At 27.8% G+C, this 23,404-nt stretch overlaps 1 protein-coding gene across 1 annotated transcript in view; it reads right to left on the reverse strand.

The window, feature by feature from the left end:
• The window catches only part of LOC129962616 (uncharacterized), a 362,482-nt gene that overhangs the window by 64,474 nt on the left and 274,604 nt on the right, over positions 1–23,404 (reverse strand). The window contains exon 4 of the mRNA XM_056076443.1: positions 1,639–1,694. Coding sequence (XP_055932418.1) covers positions 1,639–1,694 — 56 coding nt within the window. The remainder of the gene's footprint in view (positions 1–1,638; positions 1,695–23,404) is intronic.

The raw sequence follows: 23,404 nt of genomic DNA on the forward strand, positions 1-23,404 counted from the left end.
TTGAATTCACGTCAAAAGTTAATATTTCGTAACTACTGTAAGTCAATTTCTTTTAAAACTTTCTCTGGCATGACAATATTATTAGAGAGCATGCGATAAAGTTTTTAGGTGATCACTTCCTCTGGTTTCTAAAAGAGAATGAGAAGTTTAGGTGATTCATCATTTATTGCAAACGGCAATTATATTTTCTATTGCATTTTTGGTTGTAATTAGCTTAATTTATATCGCTTAACTACTTCACTCAACATCTAATTATGTCAAGAATACAAACGTCTATTCAAGGCTGGGGGGGGATACTGCCTTTATTATATAATAGATTCTAATTGGTTTCCTTCATTTTCAGAAAATAAGTGCAAATAATAAGCTGCAGATGTTTCTTTTGACATCTTTCTTTTTTCTTTTCTGAAAACTTTGACAGTTCGGAAGATAAAACGCAGCCATCTCTGTGACTCTCAATGTTTTATTTATTCCTTCTAAAGATTGATTTTTGAAAACAGCAACCATGCTTCAATTCCGTAGGGAAATTAAGGAGATTTGACCTTAGATGATATTCTCAAATATGTCTGACAGCTGATAACTTGAAAGTGTCATCCCTATTTGGTTTTTTGGTTATGGTTTATTGAAAAGAACTTTTTTTTTTTCTTATCTGAAAAACTTTTGTAAATATTCTTGGGTGGAATTGTTTCATAAGTATCGAAGTAAATTTTCAGGGTTTTTTTCCATTTTTGAGAGGAAATTTAATTTTAAAGTATGGTGAATTTTTAAACATATATTAAGTATTCATTTGATGTATGATGGTATGATATATCTTAATTCTAATTTTTAAAATTATTCAGAAAAAATGTAGTGGGTATATGACCGATCTAATAAAGATTCACAAAACCAGAATTTATATAGGCTCATTTTTAAACTTTTTTATAGCAACTCCGCTTTTTGTAGCCGATGGAAATAAAATTTTAATGATTGGAATCCGTTTTTTGCTGCTGTGCCGCTGTTTTTCATTTTGCATTCTACAGAAACAAATTAAAAAATTTCATTTTCGTACCATATTTTTCCTGTAATTTTAATACAATTTTGCGTTTAATTTACTATACAATTTATAACAGTTTATTTTAAAGATTTTTATGATAAAATTCTGACTCATTTCCTTATTTAATCAAACCATTGGACCTATTTGTTTCACAACTGTTAAAACTAAATTAAGTAAGCACTTTTTCTAGATATTAAAATCGAAGTACACTTTTGAATTTCGCTTTTATCTAGTAATATATATTCTTTTCAATTTGCAAGCATCAATTATAGTGAATTGTTTCAATTAAATTTATACTTTGTAGTATATCAAATAATAAGGCGAAATTTTAAATTAATATGACATATTAAATCAATAATAAATCAATATATATATATATATATATATATATTGATAATTTTACAATTTTACAACCAGGAAAGCTAATATATAGCGCAAATTAGAAAGTTGTCAAAAGCGGATAGCAGATTTATAAAATAATGAAAATTTTGATTTGACATGGTTTTTTTTCTTCTGTTTAATATAAGATCACATTTCAACTGAAAAAATATTTAGAAATTATAATCGTATAGATTGCATAAAAATCGAAGTGAAACTAAAGCTCTTACCTGAGATCTGTTTTGGAGAAGTGGTGCTGTTCGAATTTGAGAGCCGCCGACCTGCTCTGAAAGAGACCAAATAAGAAATCAGCTTCAGTTGTTTTCTACAGAATAACACAATGTAACTTAACAATTAGTCCTAAAATACATTTAGACTTTTATTTCTAATAATGCCTGTCTTGAGATATTTTGTTAGTTAATCCATTTTTTTTTCTGGAAAGTTACTCTCTTATTCCACCTCAATTTCTTTCAAATTTAATTAGAAAAAATTAAAAAAAAATTAATCTTAAAATGCATAAAGAAGCTAAATCTTATTAATTTGTGCTAAAGCAAAGTACTGTTGCTATTGATTTTAAATATATCTATAAAAATTTATCATAATGAAGTGAAATATGCACAATATTAAACCGTATAATTAAAAATATAATTAATATTTCGAACAAATCTCTCCAAGATGCACATTTCCTCTTTCCGAAATAAATTTGTGCCATATTTAGTAGCTACGTTTCCACTGATATGCCTTATAGAACACCAACGCACAGTACACATACATTTATTTTTATTATTAATTTAAATAAAGAAACAGCAGGAGTGTTTTTCCTTTTACTGCCTCGTACATTTCCAATAAAATGAACCACTTTATGAATAGTTTCGTCGAACTTTCAAAAGAATCCGGTACATTTTTAGATCTCTTACCTATGTCGGATGGATCCAATATATAATACATATTTCCATGTTAATGTGAAAATCACATATATAATTATATTCTATTAACTTGCTATGTTTTTAAACACGTTCACATGCATAGGTAAACTGTCAGACAAGGCGGTCTAAAATTTTCGGTCAAACATTTTCATTCAAATTTACTATTCTTTTTACTTTGTAATATTTTTGAGTTAACATGTTTACATATAATAGGTTGGCGAGTTAATCTTTCTTTATTAGATTTTTCTCAACATTAGGCAGAAGTCTTCAGTTTCGGTGTGAAATTTGGTATAAACTTAAAATTGTGAAAACCACACCCTATAATATTTATATACTGTGTTTTAAAATTAAAACATTCACAATCTGAATAATGGATGTACTAATTAACATTCAGTACTTTCATGAATTTGGTAGAAATTTTTATATGTATCTAATGTATGAAAACACGTGACAAATTTCATAAGTTTAATCAGTTGCACGTTTCAATTATCGTACAAAAAATAAGACATAATTATAAAATGCTCTTTATGGATTCAAAAAAAATTAAAATATGGTAATTCATCAAAATCTCAGTTTCAGTTATTAGATGTTCATAGTAATTTTTTCCTATACAGTGGCGGATTTCCGACTAGTTATATTGGGCAGCTGGTAGGGGCTTCCAGGCTGAAAGGGGGCCATAAGCAAGTTGTTTAAAAATATTATTAACTTAGTTCGAAATAAAAGTTTTTTATAAAAAATATAATTTCTATAAATAATAAAATATAAGGAGTTACAATGTGAACTTGCGTCTGTACGATATCAACATTAAATTACCAAACCCACTATAAAATATAATGTATTATTAATTTATATTGCAATGGAATTTATATGAAATATATTGAAATGTCAATTATTCGTTTGATTGGATTTCTTATATTCCACTTAATAAATCGTGTAATTAAATAATTTTAATCTATATTTGTTTAAGTTTATTATTTCTTTAAAATTTATCGTAATGATTAAATGCTCTTACTTATAAGTATAAAAATCATTCTAACAAATAATTATGGTTAATTTCCCAAAAAGCTTATTTCTTTAATATTTTTCTCGTGATAAAGATATTTAAAAAACAAAAGAAGATGCGTATATTTTCACAAAGTTTCGAAAATAAACTTTAAAAAAATATTCAGCGCTCAAATATTAAAATAAATTGGTAGAATTTAGGTTAAATTAAAAGCATGTTAAATTATAATGACCAATTATTAAATTATCCATTACGTCAAAAAGTGCATTGTCTAGGTCCCGCCCACAAAAGTCAATCACTCTTTCTTTATACAACAAAAAATAAGAATACACGTGAATTTTTAAGTAAATTCATACAAAAAGTGGCATATTATAATGCCTTTACACAAATCTGATTAAAATTTTATGTATAAGTCAAACATTATTTAATTTAAATGTTCCTTTCTCATATCAATGATGAAGATCTTAAGGATTAATTTATTTTTCAATTTCTAATCAGGATTTTTTTCTATATTTCCATCATAATTTTTATTGCATCGTCGTTGTACTGAAAAAAGCTATCCACTCATGACTATTGGCAGATATGATATTTAATAGTAGGAAATAAAAAAAAAAGTAAATTTGTTTTGAAACATTTTTATGCTGTTGAGATATTTTTACCTCGTGATCTATTGCTTTATCTAGATTATTCTTCAATTTTGTTTACTATTCAAAAAGAAATTATAATATTTTTAAAGATTCATTTAAACATTTTTAATGAATCTTTAAAAATATTACTAGTAGATTCAAGGTAGTCAATGTAAAAGTACACTTTTTCCAAAATCATTTCTTTACGAGAAATTCTTAATATATAAAAATTCGAAAAAAGAAAAAAAAATGTATGTAAAAATTAATATAGCATAAGAAGCGAAAATTTTAAAGCTATATATAGCAGCAAATGTTTATTTTGAATATTCAACTGTTTTAATGAATAATGTATTATTAATTAATAAATAATTATAAATAAAGTGAAAGTAAAAACAATAAATTTAATAATGACATTTAAGTATGCAACAACATATATAATTTCTTTATTTTAACTTGAATAAAAAATGTGCTTAGTTTTTTATACGACAATTATGCCATAAATTTTCGCAAAGACCTATTTAATTATTCAATATTATTCAAAAATTAAACAATTTTTTCATTCTATATATTTTATCATTATATTTATTAATATAAAGTTCAAGGTACTGGAGAAAAATTAGAAGTATCGAAGAATTCAGATTAAAAACATTTGAAGGTGTCAAATACCATTGTATATATGCATACTTAATTTGAGGGGGAATTCTTTTTGTTGACAATTGTTAGCAAATTCAAATAGATCAATTCAAACTGATTACTTGCAATTTCGATCTTTTTTAATATCTCAAGCAGTGCCTCGCCACTAACATAAAGTTGTACTTATGACTTCTTTTACTGGAATCTTAATAACAAATTAACGAATCGTATACCGGCGTCAACATGACTCGGGTGTTTTTTCACGAGCGAGGCTGCCGTGTCTCAATCAGCATTAATTACCAAATAGTCCAAGGCCGGTTTTTCTTTTTTTTTTCCAAGGCGAAATCTCTTTTGTTCCCGTCAGCTATTTTCCGTCTGCCCTTTTCCTTTCTTGCCGAACACGTGACGCGTGACGCGCGCCATTGCCTTTTTTCCCCCTTCTACGATGAGAATCGTGTTATGGATCAGCATATTGGCATTTACAGATGCACACCATTAGACAATCATAGCAGATATTCATTCCTTTCATTCTTACTTTCTTTTCTTTTTTCTTTTGAATCTCATTTACAACATGGATGTTCTGCCAAAAAATGTAATCACATCGCCCTATTGCAATCAGGACTGGCCGTGTTAATCATGTAATCCCAAAAGACATACAGTGTCTCACAAAAGTGATGGGACACTTATGCTTTACAAAAGGAAACTGTAATCAAATAAATAAATCAACATGTACAAAACTTTTTTGGGTGTGTTTCATATTTAAAGTTGATAAATATTCTTGTATAACATACATTTTGTCAAAATATTAAAATATTAATTTAATAAAAATACAATTGTTTAGAACGGAGCAAAAAAATGGCTCACATAAGTGATGGGATACTTACTTTTCCATCAAATATTTATTCAAAAATTTTACTTTTTAAAAGGTTTTAATATTTTGTTGGATTTCCTATTACTTTTAAAACATGATTTAATCTTCTTGGGATGGATTCGACTAATTTTTTTGTGATTTCTGGAGTGATTTTACCCCATTCTTCTCAAAGCACCGATTTTAATTGTTGTTTTGAAGAAATGGTGTGTTTGCGAATTCTTGATTCCAATTCTTGCCAAATATTCTCTATGGGATTTAAGTCTGGAGATTGTGGTTGTGTTTTTATTATTTAAGGACAGTTATACAGCAGCCAGAGTCTAACGTTCAAAGCAGTGTGCTTGGGGTCATTGTCCTGGTAGAATTTAAAATCGTTATGAAGGTTCAATTTTCGTGCTGAAGATATCAAATTTTGCTTTAAAATGTCAATATACTTGTACTGATCCATTATACTGTCAATAAAAACAAGATTATCAACTCCAGCGGACGACATACCCCCCCCATACCATAACTCAACTCCTCCTTCACCATTTTTTACTGTTGGCACCAAGTTCTGTTTGAGAAATTCTTCCCTGGGTTTTCTCCACACCAAGATTCTACCGTCAGAACCAAATATATTAAATTTACTCTCATCAGCAAATATAACTTTATTCCAGTAATCAGAATTCTTATTTATGTTGGATTTTGCGAAAGCTAGTCTGAGTTTTCTATTCTTTTCACTTACGAAGAATTTTTTCCTGGCTACTCTACCGTGATATCCAGCAGATCGAAATACCCTTCTAATAGTCTCAGGATTAACAATTGTTCCATATAATGCTTGTAAATCAGCAGCAACTTTAGGAGCACTCTTTATTAGATTTTTTTAAAAATATCTCGAACGATAATTCGCTTTATTCCATTGGATAGCTTTGATGGTCGGCCAGGTCTTCTTTTATCCTGAATAATATGATTCTTTTTATATCATTTAATGATATTAAAAACTGTTTAATGACTCAAGTTAACTGTTTCAGCAGTTTTTCTAATAGAGTTTCCACGTTCAATATGCAAATTAATAACTAATTTTCGAATTTCAGACGAAGTTTCTTTTCGTTTAGCATTCATGGCTACACGGAGCTAAAAAACACAAAAATTCCAAAACAAACTGGAGAGAAATACTGCAGACGATTTTATAAATTGTTGCCAATTGCTTTTGAGTAAAAAGAAAACCACCAAAAATATTTTTATTGCTTATTTCAGGCGATTTTTGTTGCATATCTAATGGTGTTACATCACTTATGTGAGCTATTTTTTGCTCCGTTCTAAACAATTGTATTTTTATTCAATTAATATTTTAATATTTTGACAAAATGTATGTTATGTAATAATTGTTACTAAATTTAAGTATGAAACACACCCACAAAAAATTTGTACATGTTTTTTAAATTTATTTTATTACAGTTTCCTTCTGTAAAGCACAAGTGTCCCATCACTTTTGTGAGACACTGAAACTCTATGATGGATATAAGCGTGCTTATAATACAAGCTCTGCCTCAAAAATTTGTTTCAATTATTTTAGGATCCACAGACAGATTGTTGCACCAGCATTTAATATATTACAAAACAAAAAATCTTATCTTTAATTACTTAAATGTTGGATTTTCAGACTCTTTCAAGCAGAAAAAAAAAGATACGAAATTAGATAAATTTTCTTGTTACTTCTTAATTACAAACATAAAAATTGTTAAAAGATAATTTTATTTAAACTAGATTTACAAGAAGAATCCGAACATATTTCTTTAAAAATTATCGTTTTTGTTTTTACAAAAAATGATGTGTTGGATGTTCACATCGAATCACGTGCGCGAAGCTGGTAGATGTAGACAAAATATCGTTTGCAAAAACAGAAAGCAAATGACTCAGCGAAGGGGAAAAACAGAAATATTAATTTGAAAAAATAAATATAATAAATATAAATAGTATCAAAAAATTATTTCATTACTGGCATTCACCCTTGAGTGGAAAGCGTGATCATGGATTTTTTTAGTTTTTTTTTTACAAATTTGTTGAAATATTAAAAAACGTTGAAGAAGAAATTTATGCATAATAACTGTTTCACAATCATGTTGTTCAAAAGTGATAAAGTATTATAAAATAAAATATATAGTAAATTCAGCTAAAAATATATAATGTATTAAAATTATTCCTTTTTTTATTTTTCTAGATTCTGTGTTTCTAAAACTAACTCTCACTTTCTAACTGGAGTAAACTCAAAAAATGAATCGATATAGCAATTTCCATTGAAGTATAAGAACAGTGACGCTCCTATTTCAGGGATGACACGTAATTTAAATTGTTGTGCAGTATCTGCAAAAAAATTTCAGAATGACATAACAGTATTTGAATATGGGTTAATTTTCCTTCATAAATGAATACTGAGGGATTGTAACACAAGAAAACGAATATTTATGTTCTAAAGATAACTCGCTCTTTTCAACAAAAATTCAATGCAAGGTCTATTCTCAAATTCAAAAGAATACTTTACGTGCATTATATAAATCATGGGTTCTGAAATTCCGATTTGCTTGAATAGGATAATATTTAAGATACAAAATTTTATAAAACATTGCATGAAATCACATATCTCTGCTATGTATCAAGTTTAAAAGTTGTGACATCAGAGCATTTTTACGATTTATTCAAAAATCGTTAACTTCACTATAATAAAAAATGAATGTGATTATTTTGATTAGAATCCCAGTAATAACACTTTATAAATTTTAATTTGTTAAGTAATCAAAAAGAACGAACACCCTACAGATAAATATCAGTTATAAAACTTCATTCTCTTTCCACACGATCCACAAGTGCTTTTCTAAAAAAATTCTGAAACCTCTAAGAATACACATTTTAGAATGCTTATAATAAAATTTCTATATAAACATAAGAAATCTTAATGTATAACCTTATAAGAACGCTTAAAAATACATTTTCAATTCACATTCTTTCAATAGATTCCTAAAATTTAAATTCATGAGTCATCTAAATTCATGAGTCTGTTCTTAAAACAAATGCACATTGATAAATTTGATTTAAAGATAATATTTATTCACATAATGTTAAGAAAAACATAAATTCACCGATAGCCAATATTTATATAAAGTTTGGATTTATTAAAAAAATGTTACAACCTGAAACGTTTTTGGATGGACCACTGTATAAGAGTCATAAACTGAAATTCATTTGTAAATTAATCACTTAAAAACAATAAGAGTATCAAATCATTCAGATTCTATCATCTTATTACACTCTTTTATGCAATTTGACTTGTTTCATGTTTTAAAGATATAATAGTGTAATCAATCTTATTATTACTTCGTAAATCGCAAGCTTTGGAATTAATAATTTTAAATCATTGATTCACTATTTTAATATTTTTATGATTTAACTATAAAATGATCGATTTTATGAATTACAATATTATTCCGCACGATTATTACCATCGGATATGGAATTTTTTTATTTTTAAGCATTAATATACAGTTTTTCTGGTTTCAATAATTAGCAAAATCAAATTATCATTTTGCACAATTATTACATAAAATAAAAAAAAGAATACTATTAAATTTTCAAAGAATTAAAATAAGTTAAATATTTAGTCAGTTGGAAATTAAATGAAATTTTGCATTTTTAACTTGGAACTATTCTACTTCTATTTTTTTTAAACATCCTCTTTTATTTTTATATGTCAAATTGGCATCGCCTTTTTGGTGATACAGATTTAAGCATGCGTAAAGTAAGTTAATTCAATTTGCAGCCTTTCTTAAACTTCAAAAATTGGGAAAAAATTGCAGTATTAATATAAAAAAGAATTAAAATTCAAGGCGAAAATTAACTATCAACGAGTTTGAAAAATCGTTTGGTACAATCAATATTCTAATTTAAAATAAAAATATTTTTGCATTAAAATATTTTATAATAAATTAATTTTTACGTTAAAAATAATATAAATGAAACGATTTTAATGATTTATATCAAATAATGGATAAAAAAGACTAAAAAAAGTGATTAAAATGAAAAAATTCTGCTTTACAGTGCACTAAAATGTTTTTGAAAAAAAAAATGTTAATTTTATTTATATGCTATGTATTCAAAATTCTGATAAGGAGAAATAAATCTCAAAGGAAGGAAAAACAATTCGTAACCTTCTTTATTAGATAAGTGCATTGAACCCAATCACCGAATATTTTATTTTACCTTCATGTCAGTCAATTCCATTTTTCTTGCCGTTCAGCGACCGATGAGAAAGCAATCAATCGAAAGGTAAGACAAACTAACCTTGACCGGGACTGAGAAACCAGCTGTGATGCGAAAGAAGCAGATGGTGCGTGTGAAATTTCACATTGCTTTTGAAACTTGCCCATATTAGAGATATTAATCTCAAATAAAAATGATTTTCTTGATAATTTGTGCATTTATTTTGAGAAAAAACTTTGCGTCTGGATTAATTATAGATTTTGAAATTAACCCTTTCACTGCTGACTCGTCCCAACCGAGCATGCAAATTCTATATTGTTGGGCCAGTTTCTGTTTCTAACGAGGGTGTGAAATGTAAAATGAGTTATCATCAAAGATGTCAACGCATTAAATCCTGCACTCCTTATTAGAAGCAGAAACTGATAAGTCAGTACAGAATCATCACGGCCGGTTAGGCCGGGTTAGTGGTGAAAGAGTTAACTATAGTTGTATAATTTAGAAGAAATTTACGTCGTCATTAAATTCATGCGAAATTTCATTGCAAGACGAGTTAGTTCTTTTAGATTAAAATCATATGTTTATAGTACAACGACAATTATTTTTAGACGTATTTCATAAATGATGTTCTGAAATGTGATCAGATGACGAGGACGGTACCTAAACAGTATCCTCTTCTCCAAACTCAACAAACATTAGCCCCGTATACGTAAAGAATCTTAAGTGGAATACAATTTTCCAATTTAAAATATTTTGGATAAACAGCCATACTAAAAAAAAAGAAAAAAGACTCATGAAATTGGACAATTCATGCATTTTCAAATCAAAAGTATTGAAAATAAAAAGAGAGTGGCGGCTTTACATTATCATCAATATTTTCAAAAAGACATTAAAGATAACTATATTAAAAGCTGATTTAGATCCCCTACAGTCTGAATTGTTATTGTAAACAGACCTAAAGCACTTCAATGCATAACTAAGCAATTTCGTGAGCGCTTCAAGTTTGTAGCCTATTCGACACTCAAAAAGAAAGGCACTTCATATTTCATCTTTAAATAAACTATTCTCTTTCAAGATAAACACTGAGTGAAGTTTTCCTGAAACTTTTCGGACAGTTTCGGATTTTGTATCATTACTATGACTTTTTCTTTAACTTCTTGTATATGAATTATACAAAAGAAAGGTTTTATTTTTGGAAAAAGATTATATTTCGAGATTTTTTTATGAAGCTTTCCTTTTAGATCTCCACCAATCCAAAAAAACATATTTTTAAAAATTTGTCTGGCTGTCTGCGAAAAAGAAAAAAAAAAAATAAATAAAAAAATAAAAAAAAAGGAAGGCAGAGGGGAGGATAGGCGAAATTTTCTATGTGTATTAGACAAAAATTTATAATTCATAACAAAACTGTAGATTTCTGTATAATCTTGGACGATATAAAAGACGACGGAAAAGTTTATCTGTCTGAACAACTTCATAAGCCTTTTCTCAAGAACACAAAAAGCAAGTTGAACGAATAATCAGAGATTAGTTTATAGCACATTTTAGGCATATTCCTTGATTTTCTAGCAGTATATCTATTCAGAGGCATGTGACCATAATAATTCAATAGCACACGAAGCTATGTAAATGAAATTTGGTTTGTGGCCCTAACGCCGATTTCAGATACTTTCGGTTAGGAGCATAAGGCCTAACTGAGCACTCTAATTTTTTTGTTAAACAACAATTTTTTTTTTAAACTTTGTAAAAGAAAATTAATAGAAATTCGAACCTCTAATCCAAGGAATCGCAGAATGATAATTGATTAACTATCTTTATCTATTTTTTTGTTATGAGAAAACTTTATCTTAATTTTATAACAATAATAAAGTGCATAAAAAATGTATTTTATGTCGTTACAGCATGCGTCTGCATGAATTCAATAATTAAATCATTGAAAAGTACTGTTGTAAAATATATTTGAAATGTTTTTAGAAATTTATTAAAATTAGAGAAAAAAAATTCCACAGAATAAAATTGATTTTACTAAAAAACATAATTTTTATTTGGTGTAAAAATGGTTTTTGTACAATAAAATTCGTAGATATTGGGGAGGGGGGGATTATATAATTTTGATTAATATTTCTTGACACATTTAATATAATTACGAAAATTCATATCCTATTGAGCATATAATACCAAAGAACTAATTATGCGCCAAATTTGGTAGATTTAGGACTGACGGTTTGCTCTTTAAAATGATATTTTTTGTTATGCATATAGAATTTATGGATAAAATACCAGCATATAAGCATTGTCACATTAAACCACGTCACAGAATAAAAGAAGAGTTGAGTGTGCTGAGATACATTGATATTCTGTTTAAAGTGCACCATTATACTTATTTTCATAGCAAATTTTTTGTCCCAACCTTTTTCTTTTAAAAAAAAATGAAAAAGAAAAGAAACAAAAATCGAAATACCATCCTACAATTATTTATATATTTTCTTTATATTATTATGTTCCTCATAATTTTTCAACTGGTAAAATAGATTATGAAAACCTCCAAAGTACATTCAATAAATGCAAAAAAGAAAGAATGAAAAAGCTTTATAAAAGAACGCTCTTATGTAAGAATGATTTTTTTATACTGATGTACTTGGTAAAAATTGTTCGACAGAAAAAAAAAACAAAAAACAACAACAAAAAAAAAACACGTAAAAATTACCTTTATCTTACTTCAATTTTTCTATCCAGCCCAAAATTCTAACTTTATTATTATTTCACCTTTAGCAACGCCCTTCATAATAGACGTAAATACAAAACAAATTCAAGTTCAATTACCTTAATGCGAAAAACAGAAAAAAAGGAAAGAAATACGCGTTTAATGATGGTTCTCATCAATGTATTTTATGACATACGTAAGTGATATATGAACGTTGAAAATTTGAAGCATAAATCGCGCGAAATGAAGAAAGAAAAAAATAATGTAAATAGCATAGTTTCTGAAATACGTTAACTGTCCTTTTTTTTTTTTATCAACTTTTAACTGCATATTGTGTGGAAATTCGGTTTAATGATTGTATCTGCCATTCATAAAGATCATAAATCATTTCTAAAAAAAAAGATCTTATATCGCATTTGTTTGGAAAATTTATAAGCGAAAAAAATGGTGGATTCAATAGTTTCATTTTCATAAGATCATTTTAATAAATAATTCAATGTTCAGACGATTTGAATAAGAAAAATGTATAAATAAAAAATGATTGATGAAATTTTTAATCGTATAATAATTACAAAATAATAATAAATTGTTTGCAATTTTTATTAATTTTCATCTTCAATATTTATTGTTATTCACTTATATTTAACTTCAATTGTTTTATATTTATAAATATTGAATTTTGCAATCGATTTTTCTCTAACTTCCTGATTTGAAGGATTTCTCAAACACATTCTCATCAAAAATGATGCAACATATTAATATTTTTAGAATTTCCGTTAAACGATTAAGGACACAAAATACCGAATAAAATATCGACTTTTTTGGCATTTTTCGATAGCCAATGTTCATTGGAAGTTTTACTCAAAATTTTAAATTCCATATTTAAATAGTTTTAAACATATTTGAAATTTCCCGAGTCTTGTCAATCTCAAAATTTGACAGCTGTGGGGACGTGGTTAGTTGCATTTTCAATTTAAGGCATTTTTTCTTTCTGGAATCTAACTTATTAAAATATTTTTGAATAAATCGATTTCCTTAGGTGAAATCGTTATGACCTTTCACCACTGGAATCATTTGTGTTAGCGTATCTGTGCATTAAGTTTTTTTTTTTTTTTGAGTTTTCATCTATCTATATCGATATAAAGGATTTTTTTAAAAATTTATATTAATTTCTACCTAAAGATTTTAACTTAGAAGCTTTGAAGTTCAATGCTTTGTTATTTCATATTTAGTTTTCTATTGAGAAAATATCATGACCGAAACGTTCGACTTATATGAGACACGAAATGTTTTGAAAAAGTGGCAGACTAGCAAAAATAATAATTATGAAAACCAACTTCCTGCAGTAACTTGTGCGAAATTCCAGAATACCAATGATTTAAATATAGATCTTGCGGATATCGTTGAAAATATATCTGTTGACTCAAATTGCATTATTGGAATTAATAAAAATAAAATTAGTTATGAAAACCAAAAGAACTAATTTGCGCCGATTTAAAACTAAGAAAAAATTAGAAGATGCTTAAAATTTTTTTTTGTTATTTTTTAATAAGAGTTTTTAATAATTAATAATTATATTCAAAACTTTTATAAAAATATTAAATTTGGTTTAAGCCAAATAATCTGCCATCGTTCTGATAAATATTATAAATATTGTGCAAAAGTATAATATTTTGAATAGTAATAAAATATATTCAATCAATGGAGTTAAAATTGTATTTTTGTGCATTATTTAAGTCGAAATTTATTAAAAACTAGAACTCTACCAGCATTATTAGTTTTTAAGACTTCTCAAATTTTAAATACATTTTTCTCAGATTTATTTTATTCAATGCAAGTGTTTTGTTTATTTCCTAAGGGATTTTTTTTTCTATTCAGAATAGAGTCTTGGATTTTATGTTTAGTTACAAAATGAATTATTAAAACTTAACAAAGAGTCAAATCTTTAATTCCAAGCTACATTTTGGTGCCAATATTATAAGAAATATGACTCCCTGAAAATAACAGAAAAATATTAAAAATGAAGCATTTTATTAGAGTTTAACTTTTTAAATTTTTCAAGAGATTTAAATCTTAAAATAATAGTGTTGCAGGATTAATTTATTTTTTCAAAGTCAGTTTAATAATATAATCTGTTGAAAAGTCATTAATTATTTCTAATATTACAGATAATAATTTTTTGAACACTCTTTTACATTAATTTAATTGTTCCAAGCGACTTTCTCTTGAATTAAAAAAAAATGATAATAAAATTCCATAATCTGTATGTCAATAAATTATTAATTAGACTAAAATGGGGGGGGGAATATTGAAATTAAAAATAGTTATCTCCTAAACACAATAACAAATATCTATTTTTAAAAAATTTATTTCCATTACCTTTAACTCAAATGAAATACTAAGGGTTAATAGAATAATGTTGCTTTAAGCTTGACATTTCTAATTTTATTTTAATTTTATAATTTTCTCTCAATTATATAGCAAAAATATCATGCATTTAAAAAATGCATTTTTATATCGTCGCAATGCGCTTACGTATAAATCGAAGGATTAAAACAATAAAAATTATTGTTATAAAATATACTTAAAATATATTTTAAAATATTTATTTAACTTAGAGGGGAAACTAGGTATAAATCAAACGGTATATTTTAACTTGTATAAATAAAAAGCTTACTTTTTTATATTAAGGAAAAAATTGTTTTTGCGTAGTTATACGTTTCGAAAATACTGAAAAATAAAATTTGGTATAATTTTTAATTAAAAATCCATTGAATATTTTACTAAATTCTTTCTAAACAAGCACCAACTAACCAAGAAATATATAACAGCTAAAATTATCAGATATAAGTCCAACAACCTGCATATAAAAGCATTTTCACCCAATTTTTCAACATGCAAGGCGTTTGACACAGTTTAGAAATATTATTTTGGCAACACTGAAATATTATTAAACAGACGCCAATGTTTTAAAAGATCTGCTAAATTTTATCTCTGAAATAATCAAAAGCCAGATAACGTATGGTCACAGGTTAAGAAGGAACACTTGTATTTATATGAAATACCACTTGGAGATAATATTTAAGAATAATTAAACAGTTTAAATTTTAGAAATGGTGCAGACTTGGAACACAATTTCCCAGAATATCAGTCAACAAAGTCACATTAATTCAAACCGAGTTAGTGAGATAATAAATTTTGAGGTAATTAAATCGAATCGGAGACTGTTTCCCTTTTCCTGTGTGTTTGGTTTATCTGAAATTTCTTTGCAAAATGACCACTTAGCAGTCTTATATTTTATGTGTATTTTTTAATATTCAGTAAAGCTTTTTTTCTTTATTTAATATATAAGAAAGTTTTCAATTGCAACTAGATTAATCTCAGTTTCCAGGATATTACAGAATAGAATATGTAACAGATAACGGAATATTTCAACTCTATTGTCAAGATTATTAGCACCTTATTCTAATATTTATAGTATATTTTGATGAAAATATTTGAAACGGATGGTTTAGACGAAGAGGTCCCATTGAATACCCTGATGTGACACTACTCGATTTCTTTTTGTAGAAATACTTAAAAGAAAAAGTCTGTGCCATAAGACGGATGAAACCGGAAGAACTAAAAATCGCAATTGAGCAAAAAGTTGCCACAGCGCTGAATGAAATATTTGGTGAAGTTTATTAATCAATAATGCGCCATTATTAACTGTATAATGTTCAGATAGTAATAATTATGCATTAAGAGCTAATTTATACATTTTATATATCAATTTAAATATTAGTTATATGTGAAATTTACTGAAGTCATAGTCATTCAAACTTTGTATATATTTTTCAGACGTCCTATATTTCTAGTCTTTCACAATTTTCTCCCTTTCACAATTCATGATTCATACAAACTTCAACGTTGGAGAATGTTAATGTTAAATCTTTTCATAATCCAATGATTTAAGAGTTCGTGCGGGAAAAAAAACCTATCAGTTGTGACTTGTTTTCAGTGTGAATAACTAGTCACGGAAAATTTTATTCATTCATTCTTTTCTTTTTAAATGAATACAAAATTTCTTGCCTAACAGAAAAGTCTATTGGCGCAGAATGAAAAGGATTCTCAAATAAGGTGACCAAAGCCCATTCTTCCTGCTCATGAATTTCATGGAACAAAAGAGCTGATTCATAATTTCCATGGAAACCACTCACGATTTGAACAATGAAAAATTCAAATTTGATCATGTTTGTCCTATATTTCATCAAAACGTTTAGGGGATTCCTTAATGTATTAACCAATCATCTAATTATCTAAAAATTGTTTAAAAAGGATTGTAGTTGCCTTATGAAAGAAGTAAAAACAATATTTCTCGTTTAGAATATTATATCGTTATTTTCTATCTTCGGCTGTGTTTCAAGTATTAAACTATAATTTAATTGCATAAATGAACCAGTGAGAATGGTCTCCTCAAAACTTTCTTCCATGGCATTGGCATACAATAATACCATATGCTAATTTTGGCGTGAATTTAGCATTTTGTATGTATCGTGCGATCCTTGGCGAGTTATTTGGCGATTAATCCCTGGCATGTATTAATAATATCCAAAAATTGAATTTCTTTCAGAAATTCAATTTTTTTTTTGACTAATTGAAACCAATTAATTTTTTCTCAACTAATTGAAACCAAAAATTTTAATACAACACTGTACTTAAAACAGCGCCCCATATAAATTTGAAATATTTAAGTCATTGCGTTTTGAAATTTTAAGCGTTTACATGTCTTTGATAGTACAGACCGACAGATAATCAAATACTTGGATTTGGCTCAATATTTGAGGTGTCTATATTATTAATGCTAAATATGTATACCAAATTTTATCTATTTAGGTCTTTGCATTTTGTAATTATGGAATGAACTTATATTCGAACAGCCGGACACACGGACTTACTTTAAACAGTTTTACTCAAAACTTGGTAGAAATATGCAAATATGATGTAAAGACTTTATACCAAATTTCAACTGTCTAACTCAAAGCCTTTTTTGAAGTATATCATTGTCTGAGACAGACAGAAAGGAGTTTTTCCAAAAATGTGTTTTCAAGGAGGTCTAAAATGTAGAGATTCGTCAAAATCAGGAGTTGCGATATTTTATACTACGTATACGAGAAAGTAAAAGGAAAAATGCCTAGTTATCTCATGATTATCTATAATTTATTTCAAAAATAACAATTAAAAAATCTTTAATTATTGCTTAACGGCCATTATTACTTCATAATTCACTTATTTTGCTAGTTTATTGTTTCTTAAAATTTGTAGAACAATGGTGCCTGTTCATTTTAAATTAGAAATTGCTTGATCATTTAAGCGCTTGTTAAACTTTTTTTTTCAAGATATTTCGTCCCCATCGGAAGCATCGATATCTTTTGTTCAGTCTTGCTAATAAAATTTCAAAATATCACATCTTTAGTTGTTGCTTATGAAACGTTTTTCTTAAACAGCTCACTTATATATTTTTCGTTTAATTGTTTTTTTTTTTTTGTTTGTCGAACGATGCTGCACTCAGGATTTGAAATCAGCAATTGATTGACTCATTTCGTCGTTCTTTGAAAAATGGTTACATTTTTGCTAGCAAGAACAAATAATAGACATTGATAATGTGGTGAAAGCTTATAAGTCAGTTAACAGCTACGCTGCACGAGCAATTGCTTTTGTATCGTGGTCATGTTACTCGGCTGCGAACCATAAGGTCCCAAGTTCTATCCTTGCTCATCACAATCATTCACAATAATTGCAATGGGATGAATGAGAGTTCCATAAACTTTAAAACAAAGTCCATATAAACAAGTAATAAAAAAGTTAAGTCAATTCCTACTTAGGTCAACAAAAAAAATATTTTAGTTACTTTTTTATTAAATAATTACAATTAATATAAATATGTATATATATATGACAGAATTACAATATTAAGTGAAAAAATAGAGCTTGACGACAAACTTGGCTACCATTTGGCGACATGACGACGAATTTGGCGACCAAATAGAAATTACTGGACGAATTTAATTATTTAATTAATATTTGGAAAAAATACTGTATTAACATCAAGTGTCATCCACTAAAAGTTTTAAAAAAATGTATTTGAACTTGAATGGATGAATAAAAAGTATTTTGTTAACGATTGAAAATTTGAGCAATATATATATAGAGAGAGAATGTGAGTAGGAATTGAAAAAGAAGTCTCTCTATTCGACTGTTTGAGAAAAAAATCAACATGATAGCTACGAAGCGTAAAGAATTAAACAAATACAATTCGGTACACAGGGTGAGCACCTAAAATATAGATACGTTTCAAGTTTGGAACCAACACTGTCAAGAGGCTGAACATCTGCATTTTTGCGACGATTCAATAATTTAACAATTTAGGCAAATGGAAATTACTTCAAAGTTTTAGAATATAGATTGCAGAACCTTATCAATTTTTGAACCATATATATCAAAGAGTAACCGTCCATCAGTCTGTACTTTCACATACATGCGAATGCAATAATTCACATACTCAACGAGCTAAATAAGTCAAATTTGACATATCATCTTATTACTAAAATTTATTATTTATTTTGAGTCAAATTTTGGTTTCAACTGTACTAAAAGGCTTCCTTTACTATACCACGAAATACTCATGCGCAATTTCTGAAAATAAAGTTCTTAGCATTTATGGCATTAGCTTTAGCATTATTATTAGCATCATGGAAGACGGATAACACTTTTATTACATGCTATTCCAGCTCATTTATATTAGATGTTCAATAGGATTTCCACTATATATTAAAATATATTTCATGATGTTTCGATTGAATCAAATTTTCAACCAAGTTGAACTTTAGAACAGGAACTGAATATTTCTTTTACTCCCTTTTTTATTTTTCCGTATACGTATATATAGCGAATGTATAAAAATCATCAAAAAATTCGAACTCGAGATTGTGAAACTCTTCACGTTTTAAACTTCCTTGAGTTAAGAATACACATTTTTATGAAACTGTCCGTCCATTTGTCTGCCTGTATGTGACAAAGATAACTCAAAAACGCTTTGATTTAGAGACATGAAATTTGGCATACTGTCTTTACACCAAATTTGCAGATTTTTATCAAATTTTGAGTAAAATCTGTTAGGAGGAAGTCTTTCTGTCCAGTTGTTCGAATACAAGTTAAGACAGTAATTACAAAACAAAGAGAGTCAGATAGATAGTATTCCATACACAGGATTTAACTATAATGTAGTCACACCTGTTAAAATTTGAGCCAAATCCAACAAGGGGTTGACTATTTGTTGGTCTGTACTTTCAGAAACATGTAAGGGCAATAATTCATAAAAGCAAAAAAAAAAAAAAAAAAAATGGCTTAGGATTTCGGATCTACCAGTGCAGTTTTGCGTCAAATTTCAGTTTCAATCATTTGAGAAAAACGTATCTAAAGTATAATTTCGTCTTTGGATAATATTAATGCATGCCACGGATTAATCGCCAAATAATTCGCCAATGATGACACGTAGGTCCAGTAAAACTGTTATTAAGTGTATATTTTGTAACTATTGTACGCCAATGCATGTTATGCGATTTTCTGGCATGAAATGTATTTTAAAGTATGAGAAAAAGTTTTGGGAAGACAACTTCCGCTGGTTTTACAGCAACTCCTCTGTGCATAATTATATAATCATTTATGTTTGCAAATGATATTTATATCCATCACAATCTGATACCATTTATTTTGAAGCTTTTATTATTCATAAGAAAAGCAGCTAGAATGGTACCTGTCTTTTCAGAGAGAAAATCTTCAAAAATAATGATTTCGAATTGGCAGTGGCAAAGTACATTCTTTCCATTCTGTCGTTGGAGAAGGTAAAAAGGTATTACCATAAAAATAGTACCCACTTGTCTAAGAGGTTAAAGCAAGTTTTAAGAGGATTTTCTGTAAAAAATATTTTATCGTAAATCTAAAATTTAAATATTTAAAAAATGTAGGAAAATCACTGTTAAATATAATTTAATTAAAAATATTTCATCGTTAATATTTTTCATAAATATTGAAGAAAGTAACATCCTTTTATCTATAGTTACTTTAACCCTCAAACTTCATTAATTTTTATATCTCAACTGCATTTGAGTTAATGCGATTAACGACAACTCCGCCAAAATGCCAAGGAAAAAAGTCAAAGTGAATTGCGTTAATAAAAGAATGGATGGATCGATCCAAAATATGGTAAAATATGTCTTAGAGGGTTAAAAAAATGCATATAAGAGATGCATAATTCAAATCTTAAGAAAGGAATTTTCAGAGGAAATTTTTATCCTTCTTTATTTTGCTGTTTGATTTTTCTGGTAAACTGTTCGATTTGCATAACAATGTAACGACAGGCGCTATTGCAGTGAAGGAGGAAAAATCTTTTAGCTCAAAATTATCATATTTTATGAGGAAAAAAGTTTTTTTCTTTTTTTTTTTCTTTGGCAAATTGTTGAAAGTGTGCTAGTTTTTATTTATTTATTTTTATTTTTCGTTCTCCAAAAATCAGATGTTTATTGAAAGGAAACAAAATATTTACATTGTTTGATCATAAATTGGAAAGTAGATGTAATGTGATTTCTGAGGCAATATCCTCAAATTTTATGTGAAATTTTCCAAACAGCAAGATAATTCTTCCTTCGACGTTTCTAATTTAACAATTTGAACTTTTATAACGATCTTTTGATGTAGTATTCATTTAAGAAATCTATGACTACCATTTTTGAACGACTTTATTTTGCAAAAGGGATAAAAATAATGAATAAGAAGAAAAAATTTCTAATCAGAGAACTTCTTTAGATGCGTCTTCTTTTTAGTTTTTCTTTCATTTGCTGCTTTACATCTTTTTTTTTAAATCGTATTAATGTTTAATTAAAAATATAAATAGTATTTAAATATTTTGCTTAGTAAACCAGTGGTAATGGTCTCTCCAAAAATTTCTCGCATTCTCTCTAATAAAGGTAAATTTGTGCTTCAGACGCATTTTGTTCCAACCAATTCAAACCAAATTTTGACACAGAACCAGCTACAACTGCAAACACAAAATAACCTAACAAATTTTGTAAATTCAAATTATTCCATGTTTGAGCTATCGAGTTTACATACTTCTGAAAGTTCAGACCGATAGATCAGTGTTTCCCAAATTGTGGTACGCGTACCCCCAAGGTACAGTAAGAGTTTGATGGGGGTACAACTGAGGCGAAAGTCAATCCCCTGAAAATCCCTTAACTCTGTCCAAAATGAAAGAAGGACCAATCATCTGTGGTCCACTGTCCCTCCCCACATGACCGAAATAGGAGAAACCTTACCGAAATAGGAGAAATAGGAGACCGAAATAGGAGACTTACTTGCTTACAGCAGTGCTTGTTTACATGACTGGAAATGGCTTTGTAAACTAGCATATTTAACAGATATATTCTCTGTTTTAAATTGCATCAACTTATCGTTACAAGGCAAAGAAATTTCATTGTTTCACGTTCAAGATAAAGTGAACGCTGCCATCGCAATATATATATATATATATATATATATATATATATATATATATATATATATATATATATATTATGGCAAAAGAAAGTTGGTAGTGGTGAAGTAGACTCGTCACCCTCTCTTCATGAGTTTATAACAAGTTCGACTACTAAAATTGATGCTTATACTCTGAAAGGCATAACACAGCCTTTGGAGAGTTTGCAAGTGGACCTGAAAAACTATTTCCCTGGTTAAAAACAAATATTGAATAGTTAAGAGATCCGTTTAACATTGACACAACATCCATGCCAGAAGATTTGACGCATGAAGAAGAAGAGCCATTGTTGGAATTGGCTTCAGACGGATTTTTGAAAATTAAACATGGGGAAAGTGCCTTAACATCATTCTGGTTACAAATGCAACATGTGTATCCTGTCTTAAAAGAAAAAAAAATTGAAACACATCTTGCCTTTTCCAATTTCATATTTATGTGAAGTTCCTTTTTCAACATTTGTAAAGATTAAGCCGAAAAAAAGGAAAAGACTATTAGACGTGGAACCGCATTTGAGATTAAAATTATCAAACAGGGAAAAAAATTATGATGATCTGTCATCTCAGCACAAACAATTTCATCCTTCACATTGATGCAAACAAATGTTACTTACAATATAACTTTTATTTATATTATATTATTTTTATTTTATTATGAATAATTTTATTTCTCTTTTCTTATTATGTTATATGTCCCCCAAAAGTAAAAAAATAAATATATTTTTGATTGTTATTAAAGTACATCCATTTTTACGAGGGGTACTCAGTGTTACGAAAATTACAGAAGGGGCACACATATGTCAAAAGTTTGGGAAACACTGAGATAGATGGTCAACCATTTGATAAATTTGAATTCAAATTTGACAGATGTTTCCAATATAGTTCGAATCTCTGTACCGAATTTTATCCATCACGCTTTCTTCGTTTTGTACTTAACTTACATTTGAGCAGACGGACAGACAGACTTCCTCTAAAATCATTTTGTTGATAATTTGATAGAAATGTACAAATTTGTGAAAACAAAATTCTACCAATTTTGCATCCATCTAGCTCAAAGCGTTGTTAAGTTATATTTATCGCTGATAGGTGGATAGAAAGACAGATATTTTACAAAAAAAAAATGTATTTTCCGAGTTGAGTGAAATATAAAACGTGGAGGTTGGTCAAAATCTCAAGTTCGAATTTTTTGCATCCGAGAAATTACTTCATAAAAAAATAAAACCACCTGTATCATATTTCATCTTACTCTCTACTCTGGGGAATCAAAGCCGATTCGCGCGTATTCCGAAGTCTGGAGAGTTTCCGTATCTAAAAACTGTCAGTACTTTATAGAAGAAAAAAATCAATGCATTTTAGACTGATTGCTCCGAAAATTTGTTACATAACAAGATAACTATATATTTCATTTAACTGTTATAATTAATTATTTTTATAATTCTCGT

Source organism: Argiope bruennichi, chromosome 3 (genome assembly GCF_947563725.1).
Source record: "Argiope bruennichi chromosome 3, qqArgBrue1.1, whole genome shotgun sequence".
Lineage (NCBI taxonomy): Eukaryota > Metazoa > Arthropoda > Arachnida > Araneae > Araneidae > Argiope > Argiope bruennichi.